Here is a 22,495-nt window from a genome sequence, read left to right on the forward strand (position 1 = left end):
CCGTCAATCACCCTGGGCCCCACCCCCGCGTGTCCTCCCCTGTATCCTCCGCCTCTGAGGCCGGAACCTTTCTCCGGGAGGCGGCGGGACGGGTTTGTGAAAGGGCGGGAATCCGGGCCGGGGTCTCTCCCTCTCTCTCTGAGGGGCTCGGGGTCTGGGGGCCGGGGGCCCGGCTCTCTCTGTGCGACAGGCGCTGTGGGTTACAACTGTCCCCGATGATGATGAGCGGCCGGGCCCGGCCTCAGGCTCCGATCAGTTTGAATGTGGAGGCGATAGGAATTGGCAAAGGGGAGACGCTGCCTCCGCCGACACTGCAACCGGCCCCGCTCTACCCGGTAAGAGAGAGACCCCGCCCCCTGACCCCGACCCTGACCCCAACCCCTGGCTCCTTCCCGCCCCCTGACCCCCCGACCCCGCCCCCTGACCCCCTGACCCCTGGCTCCTTCCCGCCCCCTGACCCCCCGACCCCGCCCCCTGACCCCAACCCCTGGCTACTCCCCGCCCCCTGACCTCCCGACCCCGCCCTCTGACCCCAACCCCAGGCTCCTTCCCGATCCTGACCCCGACCCATGGCTCCTTCCCGCCCCCTGACCCCTGACCCCCAACCCCTGGCTTCCCCCCCCCTTACCTTACCTTCCCCCCCCCTTACCTTTCCACCTCTCTGACCTGCTTCTGACCCCCAGTGACCCCTGACCTCCCAATGCCCCTGGCCTGGCTCGAACTTTAAGGTTCTGCCCCCTTGTTCTGGACTCTCTCCCCCCAACACCAGAGGAAATAGTTTCTCTCCATCGACCCTATTGACTCCTTTAATCTTCTCGAGCCCCTCATGACTGAGTCGATGTTAATTCTCATCGGGGGCAGAACCAGCTCGAATTGGCCGGGTCGTCACCGGGATCATCTTAAACATCACGTTGGTGTTTCCCCACGATCGCTCGCCCTCGTCTCCACATCCGATCCTCCTGAGCCCGACCCAGCCCGCCAAGCTGGCCGGGCCCCCCGGGACAAAACCCCACGGTCCCTGCGATAAGGGGTCGGCCGTTTAGGACCGAGACGAGGAGGAATTTCTTCGCTCAGACGGCTGTGAATCTTTGGAATTCTCTACCCCAGAGAGCCGTGGATGCTCAGTCATTGAACAGATTCAACACCGATACCGAGAGATTTTTCGGCATTGTGGGAAAGCAGAGCTGAGGTGATCAGCTGTGATCTTCCATGGCAGAGCAGGCTCTAAGACCATAAGACATAGGAGCAGAGATTAGGCCATTCGGCCCATCGAGTCTGCTCCGCCATTCAGTCATGGCTGATAAGTTTCTCAACTCCATTCTCCCGCCTTCTCCCCGAAGGGTTGAATGGCCCACACTTGCTCCTATTTTGCCTGTTCTTTCTTCTTATTACACTGATTAGGGAAGTCATTTCCAATTGTGCTCATTGTCAGAGGCTTGTGCCACGTTTTAAAAGTTCCCTTCATATCAAAAAATGTTTGGTTTGCTAAGTTACTGACCAATTGTTCACCAATGAAACTCTTAAATATTCAGTATACTGTAATTCCTTTTATTTTCAGTTGTTTTAAAATCATATTCATTGGTGCCGAACTGGAAAACCCAAATTAAAAATGCTGCTTTGTTTGTCGATTAAAAATAATTAACCCATTAACAAACCTACTCTGCTACCACATCCAAATACATCGACGAATACTCTTTAAAAACTCCCTCTGAAATGGCACCACCACCTTCTCAAGGGGCAATTAGAGACTCCTGACTCCCCTTCCCCCACCCTGCCTCCTTCCCCCCCACCCCCCTGACCCTGAATCCCCCCCTCCCCTAACCCCTCCATCTCTCTGACCTGACCTCCCAATGCCCCTGAACAGCCTGGCTCGAATTTTAAGTTTTTGCCTCCTTGATCTGAACTTCCCCACCACCCACCTATCACCCACCTCCCACCTAGCCAGTGATGCCCACATTCCATGAATTAATATTAAAAAAACGTGGGCGTATCTGGCTAGGCCAGCATTTATTGCCCCTCGAGAAGCTGGTGCTTCTTGAACCGCTGCAGTCCGTGTGGTGTAGGCACACCCACAGTGCTGTTTGACTTCTCTGCAGCAGGTTTTCAATGGGCAGGCAAGAGTCGCACATATTGCTGTGGATCGGGAGACACATGTAGGCCAGAGGGGCTCCCAGTCTTCACAGCTATCCAATTGTTTCAGGATCATTATCAACGAGAATAGCATTTTCTGCCATATCTGTTAATTAATTGAATTTAAATTTCCCCTCCTGCTCTGTTGGGGATTTGAACTTGTGTCTCTGGTGCATTAGCTGTATCTCTGGATTACTGTTCTTGTAACCTTCCCACTCTGCTATCGTCTCTGTTGTGTTAATTCATGGAAGATTTCACGTTGTGACAGTGAAAATGAATTTTCACCGACACTTGTAGCCCAGCCTAACCTAACCAGCACCATCTTGAGCATCAGGATGAAAGCAAAATACTGCGGATGCTGGAAATCTGAAACAAACACAGAACATGCTGGAAAAAAAACTCAGCAGGTCTGGCAGCATCTGTGGAGAGAGAAACAGAGCTAACGTTTCTCGTCCGTGTGACCATTCTGAGCACGTTTTGGGCCCAGTTTTACAATTCCAAGTTTGTGGCCCTCACGGGTGGCTCAGCTGGACAGGAGGGAAGGGCGGGCGGTAGTGATAGGGGATTTGTTTAGTTAGGGGAACAAATAGGTGATTCTGTGGCCATAGACGTGACTCCAGGATGGTATGGTGCCTCCCTGATGCCAGGGTCAAGGATGTCACGGAGCGGCTGCAAGACAATCTTCTTGGCGAGGCTGAACAGCCAGAGGTGGTGGTCCGCATTGGTACCAATGACTTAGGCAGGAAAGGGGATGAGGCCCTGAAAGCAGACTTTAGGGAGCTAGGAAGGAGACTGAAAAGCAGGACCTCCAAAGCAGTAATCTCAGGATTACTTCCAGCGCTGGTGAGCATAGAAATAAGAGAAATGAGCGAATAAACATGTGGCTGGAAACCTGGTGTAGGAGGGAGGGCATCAGATTCCTGAGGCACTGGGACCGGTTCTGGGGAAGGTGGGATCAGTACAAGCTGGGTGGTCTACACCTGAATAGGACCCCATGGGACAAATATCCAGGGTGGGGAGGTGTGCTAGTGCTGTTGGGGAGGGTTTAAACTAGTTTGACAGGGGTATGAGATCCTGAGGGAAAATTCAGAGCAGGGAATGGGAGACAGACGATTAGTGAGTGACTCTGTAAGACAGAAGAAGCACAGGTTGTAAAGTGTACAGCGCAGGAATTTGGTAGTGTTAAAAGGTGTGTATGTAAATGCAAGGAGCATAGTCAATGAGCTGAGGACACAGATAGACACGTGGCTGCACAATATCATCGCTATAGTGGAAACTTGGCTCAAGGAGAGGCAGAAATGGCAGCTCAACATCCCTGGATATAGAGTTTTCAGGCAGGATAGGGAGGGGGATTAAAAAGAGGTGGGGGTGTGGCATCATTGGTTAAAGAATGAATTACAGCTGTGAGGAGGGATGATATACTAAGTGAAGCATCAAATGAGGCCATGTGGGTTGAGCTCAGAAATAAAAAGGGGGCAGCCACACAGCTAAGAGTGTACTATAGACCCCCAAATAGTGAGAGGGAGATAGAAGAGCAAATATGTAGACTGATTTCTGACTGCAAAAATAATAGGGCAATAATAATTGGGGGCTTCAACTACCCGAATATCAACTGGGATATGAACAGTGTGAAGGGCAGAGAGGGCACAAGATTCTTGAATTGTAGTCAAAGAGAATGTTTTTTTTAGCCAGCATGTAACAAGCCCAACGAGAGGGGGCGCAATCCTAGATTTAGTCTTAGGAAATGAAGCTGGGCAAAGTGGATGAAGCAGCAGTGGGCGGCCATTTTGGAGATAGTGACCATAAAGGACTTAGCATCATGTTGCAGGATATGTGAATGATTTGGACCTAAATGTGGGAGGCATGGTTGGGAAATTTGCAGTTGACACAAAGATTGGCCGTGTAGTTGATAGTGAAGAGGAGCTGTGGACTCCAGAATGAAACCTATGGTTTGGTTGAGCGGGTGGAAAAGTGGCAAATGGAATTCAATCTGGGAAAGTGTGAGGTAATGCATTTGGGGAGGGCAAACAAAGCAAGGGAACACTCAATAAACGGGAGGATATTGAGAGTCGCAGAGGAAGGGAGAGACCTTGGAGTGCATGTCCACAGGTACCTGTAGGTGGCAGGACACGTGGATAAGGAGGTAAAGAAAGCAGGTGGAATGCTTTCCTTTATTGGATGAGGTATTGAATTCAAAAGCAGGGATGTAAATGCTGGAACTGTATAAAACGCTGGTTAGGCCACAGCTGGAATTTTGTGTCCAGTTCTGGTCACCACATTACAGGAAGGACATAATTGCTCTGGAGAGAGTGCAGAGATTTACAAGAATGTTACCAGGGCTAGAAAATCGCAGTGACGAGGAGAGATTGGATAGGCTGGGGTTGTTTTTCCTTAGAACAGAGGAGGCTGAGGGGATGACCTGATTGAGGTGGACAAGATTATGAAAGGCCTAGATAGACAGGGCTGCCCTGTTTCCCCTAGTGGAGAGGTCAATTATCAGGGGGCACAGATTTAAAGTGATTGGTGGAAGGGTTAGGGGGACATGAGGAAAAACATCTTCACCCAGAGGGTGGTGGGTGTCTGGAATTCGCTACCTGGTTTGGTGGCAGAGGCAGAAACCCTCAACTCATTTAAAAGGCACCTGGATCTGCATCTGAAGTGCTGTAACCTGCAGGGCTACGGGACCGGGTGCTGTAACCTGCAGGGCTACGGGACCGGGTGCTGTAACCTACAGGGCTACGGGACCGGGTGCTGTAACCTGCAGGGCTATGGGACCGGGTGCTGTAACCTGCAGGGCTATGGGACCGGGTGCTGTAACCTGCAGGGCTATGGGACCGGGTGCTGTAACCTGCAGGGCTACGGGACCGGGTGCTGTAACCTGCAGGGCTACGGGACCGGGTGCTGTAACCTGCAGGGCTACGGGACCGGGTGCTGTAACCTACAGGGCTACGGGACCGGGTGCTGTAACCTGCAGGGCTATGGGACCGGGTGCTGTAACCTGCAGGGCTATGGGACTGGGTGCTGTAACCTGCAGGGCTACGGGGCCGGGTGCTGTAACCTGCAGGGCTACGGGACCGGGTGCTGTAACCTGCAGGACTATGGGACCGGGTGCTGTAACCTGCAGGGCTATGGGACTGGGTGCTGTAACCTGCAGGGCTATGGGACTGGGTGCTGTAACCTGCAGGGCTATGGGACTGGGTGCTGTAACCTGCAGGGCTATGGGACTGGGTGCTGTAACCTGCAGGGCTATGGGACTGGGTGCTGTAACCTGCAGGGCTATGGGACTGGGTGCTGTAACCTGCAGGGCTATGGGACTGGGTGCTGTAACCTGCAGGGCTACGGGGCCGGGTGCTGTAACCTGCAGGGCTACGGGACCAGGTGCTGGAAGGTGAGATTAGAATGGGCGGCTAGTTATTTTTCGGCTGGGCTGAATGGCCTCTTTCCGTGCTGTAACTTTTCTGTGGTTCTAATTGCACCCAAAATGGGAACTCTACCCCCTTGATTAGATCATTCTTTAATTGTCTATCCTGAAGAGAATACAAGCCTGGTCTGTGCAACCTGTCCTCATTAACCCTTCTCGTCCTGGTGAACCTGCACTGCTTCCCCGCTCCTCCCCCAGCTCCAAGGGGCAATATATCCTTCCTGAGGTGTGGGGGCCCAGAACTGAACCCGGTTACTCCCGATGGGATCGAGCTCTGTGCAGCAGTAACATCACTTCCACCCCCCCCCTTTGTATCCCAGTCCCCCTCGGGACAAAGGCCGATGTCCCATCAGTCGCTATGGTTATTCCAGTGATTCCTCTACTCGAATCCCGAAATCTCTCTGCTCCTGCCCAGCTCCCAGCTTCCCCCCGTTTAGAAAATATCCGGATGGGTCTTTCCCAAAGCCCAGAGCGGGCGGGTCCCACACTCTGGAACACAACATCACTCGGTTTGGAAAAGGTGACAGGCAAGGATGAGGCTAAATCAAGTGTGAAAAAAGAGTTCCATTGATGGAGGGGTTACTTCCAGTGAGTTGAAAGGGGTGGATTGGAATCACTTGTTGGCAGGAAGATATCCAGGCAGCGATAGGAGAGTTCCAAGGAGGAGCTGGTTTGGGTACAAGCTCCACACATTGTACAAGGGCACAAAGAAAGGACAGCCAAAGTTGGGGCTTCCTGGTTGAAGAAAGTGTTGAGGTTAAAAGGAAACAGGAAAAGGAGCCTCGGGGATAAATGTCAGGTTCGTAATGCAGCCGTGAACATGAATGCAGATGTTGCAGAGGAGACCAGAGCCAGGAAATAAGAGGAGCAAAGAGAGGGTGTGAGAACAGATTCGCAGCTAACATCGAGACCAGGGACGTGGGGGTGATGTTTGGTGGCATAGAGTTGGGATGCTGAGTGTGAGGGAGATCTGTACGGAGGGTCAGAGGGAGTTTGGGATGTTGAGTGTGAGGGAGATCTGTACGGAGGGTCAGAGGGAGTTTGGGATGTTGAGTGTGAGGGAGATCTGTACGGAGGGTCAGAGGGATTTGGGATGCTGGGTGTGAGGGAGATCTGTACGGAGGGTCAGAGGGAGTTTGGGATGAGTGTGAGGGAGATCTGTACGGAGGGTCAGAGGGAGTTTGGGATGAGTGTGAGGGAGATCTGTACGGAGGGTCAGAGGGAGTTTGGGATGAGTGTGAGGGAGATCTGTACGGAGGGTCAGAGGGAGTTTGGGATGCTGAGTGAGGGAGATCTGTACGGAGGGTCAGAGGGAGTTTGGGATGCTGAGTGAGGGAGATCTGTACGGAGGGTCAGAGGGAGTTTGGGATGCTGAGTGTGAGGGAGATCTATACGGAGGGTCAGAGGGAGTTTGGGATGCTGGGTGTGAGGGAGATCTGAACGGAGGGTCTGAGGGATTTGGGATGCTGGGTGTGAGGGAGATCTGAACGGAGGGTCAGAGGGAGTTTGGGATGCTGAGTGAGGGAGATCTGTACGGAGGGTCAGAGGGAGTTTGGGATGCTGAGTGAGGGAGATCTGTACGGAGGGTCAGAGGGAGTTTGGGATGCTGAGTGAGGGAGATCTGTACGGAGGGTCAGAGGGAGTTTGGGATGCTGAGTGAGGGAGATCTGTACGGAGGGTCAGAGGGAGTTTGGGATGCTGAGTGAGGGAGATCTGTACGGAGGGTCAGAGGGATTTGGGATGCTGAGTGTGAGGGAGATCTGAACGGAGGGTCAGAGGGACTAAGGACTATCTGTGATATTCTGCACCCGGTGTCTTGTAAGGCTCCCTTCCCGAGGGAGCTCCTGAACCGGGCTGCGCACTCACTGTTCTCTCTGTCCGTGTGTGTGTGTGTGTGTGTGTGTGTGTGTGTGTGTGTGTCTCTCAGTCCTTAGAATTCAAGGCCGTCCCCTTGCATGTGGGTGAGGAGGCTGAATACATGCTGGCGTTAAAGCAGGAGCTGCGAGGAGCCATGAGGAGCCTGCCATATTACGTCAAACCAGCTGCACCGAAGAAAGGTACCCCGGCAATTTGATACCTGTTCCAGGTGGCCTTGTTCCCCCCCTCCTGCCCTCGCCCGGCCCCCGGTTCCCCTCATCGCCCGGATGGGTATTTTAGCCCACATCGGGGGTGACGGGGGTGAATTTGTTATGTACATTGGGCCTTGGTCTCTGCTTGTGTCACCTCACAGCCTCCGACAGGCAGGGCACGGCTTCAGACCTCTTCTGGCCTGGCCACGTTTCTCCCCGCTTCGTGACCTGTCTCACTCGCTGGGCAGCCTCCCGTGTGCTGACTGTACGTGGCTGTTTGACAAGTGGCCTGTTTCACCGCGGTAAATGGAGCATCCCCGGGGCAGTCGGAGGGGTCAGCTCAGCTTGACACGAAGTGGTTAGAGAGACTGACTGTCTGACCTGCTGCAAGCGCGCGGGTGCAGGGGGGTGGGCTCACACGGGTCATGCAGTGCTGACGTGCTCTTGTTTCCACAGATATTGAGCGTTATTCCGACAAGTACCAGTCCTCGGGGCCAACCGACAACACCATCGAATGGAACCCCGGTGGGTGAGCGTACAGTTTGTCACCTGTTTGTTTCATGTGCAGCCCCATTCTTCCCTCCCCCCTCGCAGATAACACCTACAGGAGGGCCACCGAGGCTTTTTGCATGATCAGAGCTATTTTCTGCGCTGGGTCACTATCTTTAGTCTCTGCCGCTAACTCCATCCCTCTGCCACACCACCTACCCCTGCCCACGTATCACCTGGGGACTGATCCAAAGCTGTCCCAGCCTGCTGCTAATTTCTAGCCTCTGTATAACTCCAGCTCAGCCAAAACTCTGCTGTTTGTACCCTGAATTGCACTAAGTCCCTTTTCGGTTGTTCACGGGATGTGGGCGTCGCTGGCTGGGCCCAGCATTTGTTGCCCATCCCTAATTGCCCCCTTGAGAAGGTGGTGGGTGAGCCGCCTTCTTGAGCCGCTGCAGTCCCTGTGGTGTAGGTACACCCACCGTGCTGTTAGGGAGGGAGTTCCAGGATTTGGACCCAGCGACAGTGAAGGAACGGCCGATATATTTCCAAGTCAGGGTGGTGAGTGGCTTGGAGGGGAACTTCCAGGTGGTGGGTGTTCCCCATGTGTCTTCTGCCCTTGTCCTTCTAGATGGTAGAGGTCGTGGGTTTGGAAGGTGCTGTCGAAGGAGCCTTGGTGAGTTGCTGCAGTGCATCTTGTAGATGGTACACACACTGCTGCTACTGTGCGTCGGTGGTGGAGGGAGTGAATGTTTGTGGATGTGGTGCCAATCAAGCGGGGCTGTTTTGTCCTGGATGGTGTCGAGCTTCTTGAGTGTTGTGGGAGCTGCACTCATCCAGACAAGTGGGGAGTATTCCATCACACTCCTGACTTGTGCCTTGTAGATGGTGGACAGGCTTTGGGGAGTCAGGAGGTGAGTTACTCACCACAGGATTCCCAGCCTCTGACCTGCTCTTGTAGCCACAGTATTTATATGGCTGGTCCAGTTCATTTTCTGGTCAATGGTAACCCCCAGGATGTTGATAGTGGGGGATTCAGTGATGGTAATGCCATTGAATGTCAAGGGGGTGATGGTTAGATTCTCTCTTGTTGGAGATGGTCACTGCCTGGCACTTGTGTGGTGTGAATGTTATTTGCCACTTGTCAGGCCAAGCCTGGATATTGTCCAGGTCTTGCTGCATTTGGACATGGGCTGCTTCAGTATCTGAGGAGTCGCGAATGGTGCTGAACATTGTGCAATCATCAGCGAAAATCCCCACTTCTGACCTTATGATGGAAGGAAGGTCATTGATGAAGCAGCTGAAGATGGTTTGGCCTGGACACTGCTCCTCAGCATATCGTGGTGCAGTACCTGTATATGACAGGAGGGGGAGCCTCTGGGCAATACATTGGTGAAGATTTCAGAATTGTTCGGCCTGGACTTCAGCTCCCAGAGTAATAATCACTTGACCAAACAAAATGTCTCGATTGCCACTTTCCTTTAAAAATCAGAGCATAGACGAGAAGACGAGCTGCTGTGTGGCCTACATGTTGGGAAGCAAACCATTGTCGATTTACATAAAAGCCCATCAGGTTCACTAATGTCCCCTTTAGGGAGGGAAATCTGCCCTCCTTACCCGGTCTGGCCTACACATGACTCCAGACCCCACAGCCACGGGGTTGACTCTTAACTGGCCGGAATCCTGCACCCCATGGACTGCAGCAGCTCAAGAAGGCAGCTCACCACCACCTTCTCGAGGGCAATAAATGCTGGCCTGGCCAGACTGCCCACATCCAAAACTGCACATTCAACCACTTTCCCTGTCCAGAGGACTCTCCAGAAGCCCCTTACCCCTGTCACAGTTCCAGCACAGGTTAATTCCACCACAGGCGGTAAAGGGCTGATCAGAAAATGGGTCAAAGGTTTAAAGGAGTTGCAGAGTGTGGGGTCTATGAGGGCCGACGGCATAGCCGGCGATGTGGTGTCGAAGAGGATGCACCAGGCCAGAGCTGGAGCAACAGAGAGTTCAGGGAATGCGAGGGGGTGGGGGTGAATGAGGGGGGAGGGGGGAGGGGGGGTGAATGCTGGGAGAGGGGGGTGAATGCGGGGGAGGGGTGAATGCGGGGAGGGGGGTGAATGCGGGGAGAGGGGGGGTGAATGCGGGGGAGGGGTGAATGCGGGGAGGGGGGTGAATGCGGGGGTGGGGGTGAATGCGGGGGGAGGGGGGTGAATGCGGGGGGGGGGTGAATGCGGGGGGAGGGGGGTGAATGCGGGGAGGGGGTGAATGCGGGGAGGGGGTTGCTGTTCTGCTGTAGGGAGGAGCAAAGCCACAGGTGTATTTTAGCACAAGGATGAGAATATGACAGTGTCTCCCCCGATCCAGCAACACCTCAACATAGTTCAGCAAGCACGTCGACATCCTGGGGGTTACCATTGACCAGAAACTGAACTGGACCAGCCATATAAATACTGTGGCTACAAGAGCAGGTCAGAGGCTGGGAATCCTGCGGTGAGTAACTCACCTCCTGACTCCCCAAAGCCTGTCCACCATCTACAAGGCACAAGTCAGGAGTGTGATGGAATACTCCCCACTTGCCTGGATGAGTGCAGCTCCCACAACACTCAAGAAGCTCGACACCGTCCAGGACAAAGCAGCCCCGCTTGATCGGCACCACATCCACAAACATTCACTCCCTCCACCACCGACGAACAGTAGCAGCCGTGTGTGTACCATCTACAAGATGCACTGCAGCAACTCACCAAGGCTCCTTCGACAGCACCGCCCAAACCCACGACCTCTACCATCTAGAAGGACAAGGGCAGCAGACACATGGGGAACACCACCACCTGGAAGCTCCCCTCGAAGTCACTCACCATCCTGACTGGGAAATATGTCGGCCATTCCTTCACTGTCGCTGGGTCCAAATCCTGGAACTAACAGCACGGTGGGTGTACCTACACCACAGGGATCGCAGCGGTTCAAGAAGGCAGCTCACCACCACCTTCTCAAGGGGGCAGTTAGGGATGGGCAATAAATGCTGGGCCCAGCCAGTGATGCCCACATCCCATAAAAATGAATTTTTACAAAACTGCCCAAAACAATGTTGCCCTCGAATGGCTGGAATCTATCTAATTGAGTCTCATTGAAAAACACGTTGGTTGTTTGCGATTTGGCCATTTGCGAGGTTTTGCGGGAGCATAACCCCTACGAACGGCAGGATTTTACTGTAAATCTCTCCTTAAGTAAGGAGGCCAAAACTGTACGCAGTACTCCAGGTGTGGTCACACCAATGCGCTGTACAGTTGTAGAAAGACTTCCCTACTTTTATACTCCAGCCCCCTCACAATAATGGCCAACATTCCATTTGCCTTCCTAACTACTTGCTGTAAATACATGCTAACCTTTTGTGTTTCATGTACAAGGACACCCAAATCCCTCTGTACTGCAGCATTTTGCAGTCTCTCGCCATTTAAATCATATTCTACCAGTCAAAGTGGGCAACTTCGCTTTCTCCCACATTATACTCCATCTCACAGTTTTTTTCCCCACTCACTTAACCAATTGATACCCAATTGCAGACACTTTGTATCCTCCTCACAACTTGCTTGGCTACCTATCTTTGTATTGACAGCAAATTTGGCTGCAATGTTCTCTGTTCCATCATCCAAGTCATTAATATAGATCATAAAGAGTTGAGGCCCCAGCACTGATTCCTGTGGCACTCCAGTAGGTACAGTTTGCCAGCCAGAAAATGAGTCATTTATCCCGACTCTCTGTTTCCTGTCAGCGAGCCAACCTTCTATCCCTGCTACAATATCACCCCAAACACCATGAGCTCTTGTCTTGTGCAGTAACCTTTTATGTCATGCCTTATTATGGAGTGCTTTTGGAAATCTAAATACACTACATCTACTGGTTCCCCTTTATCTATCCTGCTTGTTACATCCTCAAAGAACTCTTAATAAATTAGTCAAATACGATTCCCCTTTCACAAAACCATGGTGACTCTGCCTGATTGTGTTATGATTTTCTAAGTATCCTGCTGTGACCTCCTTAATCATGAATTCTAGCATTTTCCCAATGACAGATGTTAGACGGACTGGCCGTTAGTTTCCTGCTTTCTGTCTCCCTCCTCTCTTGTGCTTTTCTAGTCCGCTGAGACTTTTGCAGAAACTAGGGAATTTTGGAAGAATACACCCAGTGAACTGGACGACAGAAGAAAATGGTGACTCTCCTGTGGCCCGGCCTGCCCCACCACGATGACCGGCAGCTCCAGAGGCTTGGCAACGGGTGCCAGTGCCAAAAACATCAACCACAGCAACACTCGCGGCCTCACGTGGGGTATTTGTGGCAGAACCTACCTCTCGAGGTTTGCCCCTTGCAGCCATTAGCAAATGTGCCCCATATGAAGACGCCCCACCTGAAAATATATTTGTTTGCTGTCCGTCCATCATCTTCCGTACATGGAAGATGCCGGAAAAGAAAACACCCAATGCTCGATGCAGTCACTTCTTTGCAATCCCGAGGATGCAGGCCATCTGGTCCAGCCTTTAGTCCCATTAGTTTTCCCAGTACTTTTTCTCTGGTCCTAAATTCTTCCCTCCCTTTCGCCCCCTGCTGTTCTACTATTCTTGGGATGCTTTTTGTGTCTTTGTGTACAGGTATTTGTATATTTATAAATGTATATACATACATAGATGTAGAGACTTTCACAATCTCGGGCTGTCCCTCTACAGCTCCTAGCCAATCCATCTGTGTCGTTTCAGACTGGCGACGGTTACCACGGGAACTGAAGATCCGAATTCGAAAGCCAGCCAAAGACAGTGAGTATGGAGATCCCAGCAGGTCCAGGGCACAGCGGGGATGCTTATACCCTCCATCCGGCCAGGCTTCGATAAGGCCTCCTGCCTAATCCCCAATGTGCATGCTACCTCACCCAGCACCAGGGGCAGTGTCTCAGATACCCCCTTGCCCAGTACCGGTGTGGGGGGGGGAAAATCTCACAGATACCCCCTCGCCCAGCACTTGGGGGGAATCTCACAGATACCCCCTCGCCCAGCACTTGGGGGGAATCTCACAGATACCCCCTCGCCCAGCACTGGGGGGGAATCTCACAGATACCCCCTCGCCCAGCACTGGAGGGGAGTCTCACAGATTCCCCCTTCGCACAGCACTGTGGGGGGAGAGTCTCAGATACCCCCTCTATCTGGATGGTATCTAGATGGAGATTTGTTTTGGGTGTAAAGGTGTTGGGGATGTGTGCAGGTGGAGTTATGGGTTTTGAATGGTGTTGGGGTAAAGGCGATATGTGTAGGAGGCCAGTGAACCTGGAAAAAGAGAGCAGTGTAAGTTTATTTGAAGGTTGGAATCACTGAGGATGAGAAGCCACTCACTGCAGGTGGCGGGGGTTGTGTGGGGCTGGCAGAGTGGTTGGTATGGGGAAAGCGGTGAAGACATCTCAGTGTGATATGTGGCATAGTATTGGTTGGGTGTTAGAGATCAGCCACTTTGAAACAGAGGGAAGGGTGGAACAAGGTGAGATTCTCAATGGAGGAGAAAGTGCCAGAGGAGTGTGGGGTCTGTGCCAGAGGAGTGTGGGGTCGGTGCCAGAGGAGAATGGGGTCGGTGCCAGAGGAGTGCGGGGTCGGTGCCAGAGGAGTGCGGGGTCGGTGCCAGAGGAGTGCGGGGTCGGTGCCAGAGGAGTGCGGGGTCGGTGCCAGAGGAGTGCGGGGTCGGTGCCAGAGGAGTGCGGGGTCGGTGCCAGAGGAGTGCGGGGTCGGTGCCAGAGGAGTGCGGGGTCGGTGCCAGAGGAGTGCGGGGTCGGTGCCAGAGGAGTGCGGGGTCGGTGCCAGAGGAGTGCGGGGTCGGTGCCAGAGGAGTGCGGGGTCGGTGCCAGAGGAGTGCGGGGTCGGTGCCAGAGGAGTGCGGGGTCGGTGCCAGAGGAGTGCGGGGTCGGTGCCAGAGGAGTAGGGGTCACTGTGGGTTCATGCCAGAGGAACAGGGGCTCGGCACCAGAGAAGTAGGGGTCAGGCTGAGGTGTGATTTGATGATAAGTGCCACAACGACACTGCAATGGCCTTGACAGGACAAGTGGTGGAAGACATATCCAGGTGAGGAGGCTTCATCTAAGGTGTATCATCGTCTCTTTGCAAGGTTTCTCTTAAGGCCAAGATATCAATGCAGCCAACCCAATAAATCCAATGGGGAATTCAGGAGAAACATCTTTACCCAGAGAGCGGGGAGAATGTGGGACTCGCTTCCACGGGGAGTGGGGAGAATGTGGGACTCGCTCCCACGGGGAGTGGGGAGAATGTGGGACTCGCTCCCACGGGGAGTGGGGAGAATGTGGGACTCGCTCCCACGGGGAGTGGGGAGAATGTGGGACTCGCTCCCACGGGGAGCGGGGAGAATGTGGGACTCGCTCCCGCGGGGAGTGGGGAGAATGTGGGACTCGCTCCCACGGGGAGTGGGGGAGAATGTGGGACTCGCTCCCACGGGGAGTGGGGAGAATGTGGGACTCGCTCCCGCGGGGAGCGGGGAGAATGTGGGACTCGCTCCCACGGGGAGCGGGGAGAATGTGGGACTCGCTTCCACGGGGAGTGGGGAGAATGTGGGACTCGCTCCCACGGGGAGCGGGGAGAATGTGGGACTCGCTCCCACGGGGAGCGGGGAGAATGTGGGACTCGCTCCCACGGGGAGCGGGGAGAATGTGGGACTCGCTCCCACGGGGAGTGGGGAGAATGTGGGACTTGCTCCCACAGGGTGTGGTCGAGGTGAAACACAGAGATGGATTGAAGTGGGGGGAAAGCTGGATAAACACATGAGGGAGAGAGGAATAGAAGGATATGTTAATGGGGGTGAGATGAAGAGGGGGCAGGAGGAGGCTCGTGTGGGGCAGAAACACCAGCAGAGGGGCCGAATGGCTGTATATTCGATACAGTTCGATAAAAGCCCATGATGACACGGGCCTGGTTTGGGAGTGAACAGCATTCTGGAGGGAGATGCAGAGAGGGACAGCGAGAGCTAACTCGCTGGCACAGTCGACCCTGGGAGGGGTGAGTTAGGTGGGAAGGAGGTTGATCAGATTCGCCCCAGCATGAGCTCTGGGTGTGAAGGTCGGGGAGAGAGGAGATTGGGACAACGTGTGCCTCAGTGAGCCTTTTGGAGGGTGCCAAGAGAGACAGAGGGAAGCCGTGAGAAAGATGAGCCTTGGACAGTGGTAGGAGAGATTGAGGAATAGTGGTGGCCTGCAGTGTGGATTGAAGAGTCTAAATATGTGAGAGGGGAGACGTGAAAGGATGTCTGATTATATAACAAGGACAGGAGCTGACGGCTTAAGGGGCCAAGAGGGGAATAAGGGATTGAAAGAATAAACTCAAGCCTGAGCAGCAGCCAGAATGAGCATGAACGTAGAGAGAGGAGCTTGGGGTTAGGAAGCACATCTGGCATTGATAGAGACAGGTGCTGGCAACACCACTGCACATATCCCTCCGCATCGACTCATCGACATTGACTATACCCACTGCTTTCTGACCCTGAGACAATCGTAGATCCACCCTACCATTCCCCTGGAAACCTGCGGCCTTCAATCCAGCTAACAGGTCTGTTGTGTGGCACTTTATCAAAGGCCTTGTGAAAGTCGATATAAACAGCATCCACTGCATTACCCAAGGCGAGCTTCACTGTTACCTCGTTGAGAAAACGGAATCCGGTTCGTCAGGTGCAACTTTCCCTTAATAAGCTGGTCGTTTCGATGCTTCTATGTTTCTTATCCCGTGTACTGTGGTTGCAGAGATTCCAGTCGCAGGCCGGAAGATAAAACCCAGGACGAGCGTGGAGAAGGAAGAAATCATCAAAAAACTGGAGGTAAAGTAGGCTTCGAGTTAGGGTGTATTGACACTGTCAGAGGGAGTGGAGGGCGGGTTCATGTGTGTCCGCATGGTGCTGCCCATGATGCTGGGGGGAGTGGGGCATGAATTGCAACCATTTTTATTAAATGCAGCAAACTTTTCCTAGACTTTGGAGAAGAAGGAGGAAGCACACAGCTCCGACGAGGAGGACGAACAGGAGAAAGAGGAAGAAGAAAAGGAAAACGAAGAGGAATATGACGAGGAGGAGTTTGAAGAGGTCAGTCACGTAGCTTCACCGACTGCCGGCTCCTTCGTCTGATTTTTCCAGACTGCGCGGCACTGTGAAACAGCGGTACCTCAGAGCACCCCCCGCACAAAGAGGCATTCCCAGACCTGTCGACCCCATCCTCACCCTGCCCCTAACCCTGGGTTCACAGGAGAATCACAGAGTGATACAGAACAGGAGGAGGTCATTCGGCCCACTGCGCTGGTGTCCACCCTTTAAACGATCTATCCTATTAGTCCTTCACCCAACTTCCCCCCCCATATCCCTGCAACTGTTTCCCCTTCAAGTATTTGTCCCATTCCCCCGCCTTTTGAAAGTTCCTATTGAATCTGCTTCCACCGCCCTTTCAGGCAGCGCCTTCCAGATCCCAACAACTCGCTGTGTAAATAAAAAACAAATTCTCCTCATCTCCCCCTCTGGTTCTTTCCCCGATTCTCTTCAATCTGTGTCCCCCTCTGGTTACCGACCCTCCTGCCCAGTGGAAACAGTTTCTCCTTATTTACTCTGTCCAAATCCCCCTTCCTGATTCCGAACGCCTCAATTCAATCTCCCCTTTAACCTTCTCCGCTCCGAGGAGAACAATCCCAGCTTCTCCCGGTCTCTCCACACGGACTGAAGCCCCTCATCCCTGGTCCCATTCGGGGTAAATCTCCCTCCGCACCCTCTCCGAGGCCTTGACTTCCATCCTAAAGTGCGGGGGCCTGGAATCGGACACTCTACTCCAGCTGTGGCCTATCTGGGGATTTATAAAGGTTTATAACGTAAACTTCTTGATTCTGTACTCCCTCTGCCAAGTTTCCTGTGAGTATCTTTTAACAGACTTCTCAACTTGTCCTGCCGCTTCCAAAGCTCCAGATATGTGGTCTCCTCTCCGCTCCTGCATCTGCTTTAAAATGATATTCTTTAGTTTATGTTTTGTCCTATCAGATTGTATCGTCTCACATTTCTCTGGGTTCAGTGACCTCTGTCTTGCATCTGCCTTTTTCACCAGTCTGTGCTTTGTCCTGCTGAAGTCTGTTGTTATCCTCACCAATCTCTGCGACGTTTCCTGGTTTGATGTCATCTCCAGCCCGCTGTATAGGTCATTGTATATATCAAAGGGGGCAGTCGTCCCACAGACCCATGGGGAGCACCACGACCAGCTTCCCCCCCCACCCCCACACTGTGAGAAGCAGCCATTCACCACCGCTTTCTGTCCCAGAGCCACTGTCCCTTCAATACCGTGGGCTCTCATTCTGGTGACTGGATTATTCTGAGACCCTTTAATCGACACCCGATCAAACTCCGTCACAATAGGATCAGACATCCAGCCCTCACCGACCCTCACCGACCCTCACCGACCCCTCACCGACCCCTCACCGGCCCCTCACCGACCCCTCACCGGCCCCTCACCGACCCTCACCGACCCCTCACCAACCGCTCACCAACCCTCACCAACCCCTCGCCAACCCCTCACCAACCCCTCACCGACCCTCACCAACCCCTCGCCAACACTCACCGACCCCTCACCAACCGCTCACCAACCCTCACCAACCCCTCGCCAACCCCTCACCAACCCCTCACCGACCCTCACCGACCCCTCACCAGCCCCTCACCAGCCCTCACCAGCCCTCACCAACCCCTCACCAACCCCTCACCAACCCCTCACCAACCCCTCACCAACCCCTCACCAACCCCTCACCAACCCCTCACCAACCCCTCACCAACCCCTCACCAGCCCCTCACCAGCCCTCACCAACCCCTCACCAACCCCTCACCAACCCCTCACCAGCCCCTCACCAACCCCTCACCAGCCCCTCACCAGCCCTCACCAACCCCTCACCAACCCCTCACCAACCCCTCACCAACCCCTCACCAGCCCCTCACCAGCCCTCACCAGCCCTCACCAACCCCTCACCAACCGCTCACCAACCGCTCACCAACCGCTCACCAACCGCTCACCAACCGCTCACCAACCCCTCACCAACCGCTCACCAACCGCTCACCAGCCCCTCACCAACCCCTCACCAGCCCCTCACCAGCCCCTCACCAACCCCTCACCAACCGCTCACCAACCGCTCACCAACCGCTCACCAACCGCTCACCAACCCCTCACCAACCGCTCACCAACCGCTCACCAACCGCTCACCAACCCCTCACCAACCGCTCACCAACCGCTCACCAGCCCCTCACCAACCCCTCACCAGCCCCTCACCAACCCCTCACCAACCCCTCACCAACCCTCCCCTATTTCCAACTCAATTATCTATGTCCCACCTACTTGTTAATGTCCCCAGGCCTGGAGGTGGACAGTGCGGAACCCCACCCACCCACTCCCTCTGACCGGCCTCCCCACCCACCCACCCACCCACTCCCTCTGACCGGCCTCCCCACCCACCCACCCACCCACTCCCTCTGAACGGCCTCCCCACCCACCCACCCACCCACTCCCTCTGACCGGCCTCCCCACCCACCCACTCCCTCTGACCGGCCTCCCCACCCACCCACCCACCCACTCCCTCTGACCGGCCTCCCCACCCACCCACCCACCCACTCCCTCTGACCGGCCTCCCCACCCACCCACCCCACTCCCTCTGACCGGCCTCCCCACCCACCCACCCCACTCCCTCTGACCGGCCTCCCCACCCACCCACTCTGACCGCCCTCCCCACCCACCCACTCCCTCTGACCGCCCTCCCCTCCCACCCACCCCACTCCCTCTGACCGCCCTCCCCTCCCACCCACCCCACTCCCTCTGACCGCCCTCCCCTCCCACCCTGCTCCCTCTGACCACCCTCCCCTCCCACCCCACACCCTCTGACCGCCACCCCCCTCCCACCCACCCCACTCCACTCCCTCTGACCGCCCTCCCCTCCCACCCACCCCACTCCACTCCCTCTGACCGCTCTCCCCTCCCACCTTACTCCCTCTGACCACCCTCCCCTCCCACCCCACTCCCTCTGACCGCCCTCCCCTCCCCACCCACCCCACACCCTCTGACCACCCTCCCCTCCCACCCTCTTTGGCTGCTTCACCCTTAACCTGCAGCTTTTGTGTTTTAAACAGGAAACGGACTATGTCATGTCGTACTTTGACAATGGTGAAGAGTTTGGGGGCGACAGTGACGAGAACATGGACGAAGCGATCTACTGAGAGCGGGGAACAGAGCAGCCGCGCCAAGTGACCCTCTGACATCGTGCCACCCCCCGCATGACAGAAGCAGACGCAAGACGTTCCAGATGCACCCCCCCCCGGCGCCCCTGCAGCTGGGTCCACACCCCCGACTGGATCCCCCTGTGTCACAGGCGAGACTGGCGGTTGCTCAGTCGCTCCGTGTGGGCCGGTGAACTTTGGCCTGGAGCAGCTGCCAAGGACTCGGACCAGCCGAATGCCACCGGCAATTCTTCCGTCAATTCTTTCTTCTTCTTATCAAGCATTCGGTTGACCGACGGCCTCTCGTCACCGGAGTTTCTCGGCACACGCTGGTGCGTTTCGGTCTTCGTGAGCCTTCTGTTCAAACGCCAGGGTCCAGTTTTGTGGCGAGGGTGAGTGGACAGGGAATGGGTGAGGCGTCTGTGATCTTTAGCACCTCGTCTGGTACACATGGTCGGTCTTGTCAGTCACATCGCGAAATGTCCAGACTGCCTCCCTGTGCCGTCTGGTCAGTGGCCCCTGAGCCCTGGTTGTCGGGAATACAGTCACACTGCCCACAGTCTGGTGAGATGGCATGTTCACATGAGAGGAGGGACTGGTAATAATAGAAGCCTTGAATCGAGAAGCGGGTGCTGTGACTTTCACATCCCCTCAGCTGGCTTCCTGTCGCTGGTGGGCCGATAGGCTTCAGCACGCATCGGGAAGAGGCAGGATGTGAGTCAGCGGTGACTCCAGCTTCAGCTGAGTGAGCCCTCCTCACCTGAGGCCTTTCCTCCGCCCTCGCTTTCGACTGCAGGAAGTGGCCCTTCAACGCCCCCACCCCAGACCCGCTCCCAGTCAGTGGGCCTTTCCACCCAGCCGGCAGGAGAAGGCGATGGCAGAGGGGCAGGGCTGCGGGGTGGGGGAAGGAGAGGGAGTTTGGATGGAGGTGTTGGGGAGAAGGTAGCGTGGGGTTGGGGGGGGCGCTGGAATGAGAGTTCAGGCTGCGTTGACGTTTAAGCTCTGCCTGAGGGAGGGGTATTGTTCTTGCCCAGTGTGTGTGTGTCAACTGTGCAGCCTTATTCCCCGGGCCTCAGTGTCACCCTTCCCCACCCCCACCCCTCTCCCCAAGGCCCCCCCGGTGTTGGCATTTTGCCCCCTGCACCCCGGTGTTGCCGCCACGCCCTTGCTGGACCCTGGTCAGCATTGTTCAGTGTTGTGCAAAGACATTTCCGTTTTTGTAATAATTTTCACTCTTGGTAATAAAGTGATCTTTTTTATACTGTGATTGTTTTAAACAAGATTGTGGTGAGTGACGCTTCTTCAGATCGCGGAGCTCGGGGGTCCCGTCGCGGAGCTCGGGGACATGCAGGGACGCCATACAGAACTCTGGTCACCCAGGGGCTCAGCACCGAGCTTTTCTCTGGGCTATGCGGAGAGTGGGACAGTGGGATTAGTTTGGGATTCATACAGGGCTATGGGGAGAGAGCGGGGCAGTGGGATTAGTCTGGGATTGATACAGGGCTATGGGGAGAGAGTGGGGCAGTGGGATTAGTTTGGGAATTGATACAGGGCTATGGGGAGAGAGCGGGGCAGTGGGATTAGTTTGGGGATTGATACAGGGGTATGGGGAGAAAGTGGGGCAGTGGGATTAGTTTGGGGGTTGATACAAGGCTATGGGGAGAGAGTGGGGCAGTGGGATTAGTCTGGGATTGATACAGGGATATGGGGAGAGAGCGGGGCAGTGGGATTAGTTTGGGGATTGATACAGGGCTATGGGAAGAGAACGGGGCAGTGGGATTACTTTGGGGATTGATACAGGGCTATGGGGAGAGAGCGGGGCAGTGGGATTAGTTTGGGATTGATACAGGGCTATGGGGAGAGAGCAGGGCAGTGGGATTAGTTTGGGATTGATACAGGGCTATGGGGAGAGAGCAAGGCAGTGGGATTAGTTTGGGATTGATACAGGGCTATGGGGAGAGAGTGGGGCAGTGGGATTTGTCTGGGATTGATACAGGGCTATGGGCAGAGAGCGGGGCAGTGGGATTAGTTTGCGATTGACACTGGGCTATGGGGAGAGAGCGGGGCAGTGGGATGAATTTGGGAATAACTGCTGTCTACAATTGTTTTCAATTTTCTGTTATAAATTGTGATGGTCTCTGTCTCATTTTCTCTCTTGTGATGCACTCCATGATCAAATAGCTCCCTGTGGGGTAAAGAGATTTTTCCAGTGCTGCTCCCACTCCGCCTGGAACCATCCCTCTCGGATAAAGAACGCATTGCACTAGCAGCCAGTTCTGAACTCCGGACAAGGCCACAGGCTGAATGGTCCCTGCTCTGATACAGGGACGTGAGTAACATGGAGAGGCAAATGGTTCCCTCCAACACTGGAAATAAAGAACAGCTCCAAAAAACAGCAGAGATCTTGACCCAGACCAGACAATAACTCACTCTGCTACCCAGACCAGACAATAACTCACACTGCTACCCAGACCAGACAGTAACACACATTGCTACCCAGACCAGACAATAACTCACACTGCTACCCAGACCAGACAGTAACACACACTGCTACCCAGACCAGACAATGTCTCACACTGCTACCCAGACCAGACAATAGCTGACACTGCTACCCAGACCAGACAGTAACTCACACTGCTACCCAGACCAGACAATAACACACACTGCTACCCAGACCAGACAATAGCTCACACTGCTATCCAGACCAGACAGTAACTCACACTGCTACCCAGACCAGACAATAACACACACTGCTACCCAGACCAGACAATGTCTCACACTGCTACCCAGACCAGACAATAGCTCACACTGCTACCCAGACCAGACAGTAACTCACACTGCTACCCAGACCAGACAATAACACACACTGCTACCCAGACCAGACAATAACTCACTGCTACCCAGGCCAGACAGTAACTCACACTGCTACCCAGACCAGACAATAACTCACACTGCTACCCAGACCAGACAATAACTCACTGCTACCCAGACCAGACAGTAACTCACACTGCTACCCAGACCAGACAATAACTCACACTGCTACCCAGACCAGACAATAACACACACTGCTACACAGACCAGACAATAACTCACTGCTACCCAGACAGACAGTAACTCACACTGCTACCCAGACCAG

At 54.6% G+C, this 22,495-nt stretch overlaps 1 protein-coding gene across 3 annotated transcripts; it reads left to right on the forward strand.

Annotated features, from left to right (window-relative positions):
* Window positions 1–61: 61 nt before the first annotated feature.
* polr3glb (RNA polymerase III subunit GL b) lies at window positions 62–20,618 on the forward strand. 3 transcript variants are annotated; one of them, XM_078534171.1, is made up of 7 exons: window positions 62–335; window positions 7,479–7,608; window positions 8,077–8,145; window positions 12,858–12,914; window positions 15,884–15,957; window positions 16,108–16,218; window positions 19,273–20,618. In XM_078534171.1, exons 1-7 carry the CDS (start codon window positions 216–218, stop codon window positions 19,357–19,359), a joined length of 648 nt encoding a protein of 215 aa, XP_078390297.1. In that variant the 5' UTR covers window positions 62–215; the 3' UTR covers window positions 19,360–20,618. The 3 variants fall into 3 exon arrangements, with proteins under 3 accessions (XP_078390297.1, XP_078390295.1, XP_078390296.1); XM_078534169.1 differs by having other exon boundaries at window positions 97–335; window positions 8,077–8,149; XM_078534170.1 differs by lacking the exon at window positions 7,479–7,608 and having other exon boundaries at window positions 163–335; window positions 8,077–8,149.
* Window positions 20,619–22,495: the final 1,877 nt, after the last annotated feature.

The sequence above is a fragment of the Cetorhinus maximus genome, chromosome 36 (assembly GCF_964194155.1).
Source record: "Cetorhinus maximus chromosome 36, sCetMax3.hap1.1, whole genome shotgun sequence".
Lineage (NCBI taxonomy): Eukaryota > Metazoa > Chordata > Chondrichthyes > Lamniformes > Cetorhinidae > Cetorhinus > Cetorhinus maximus.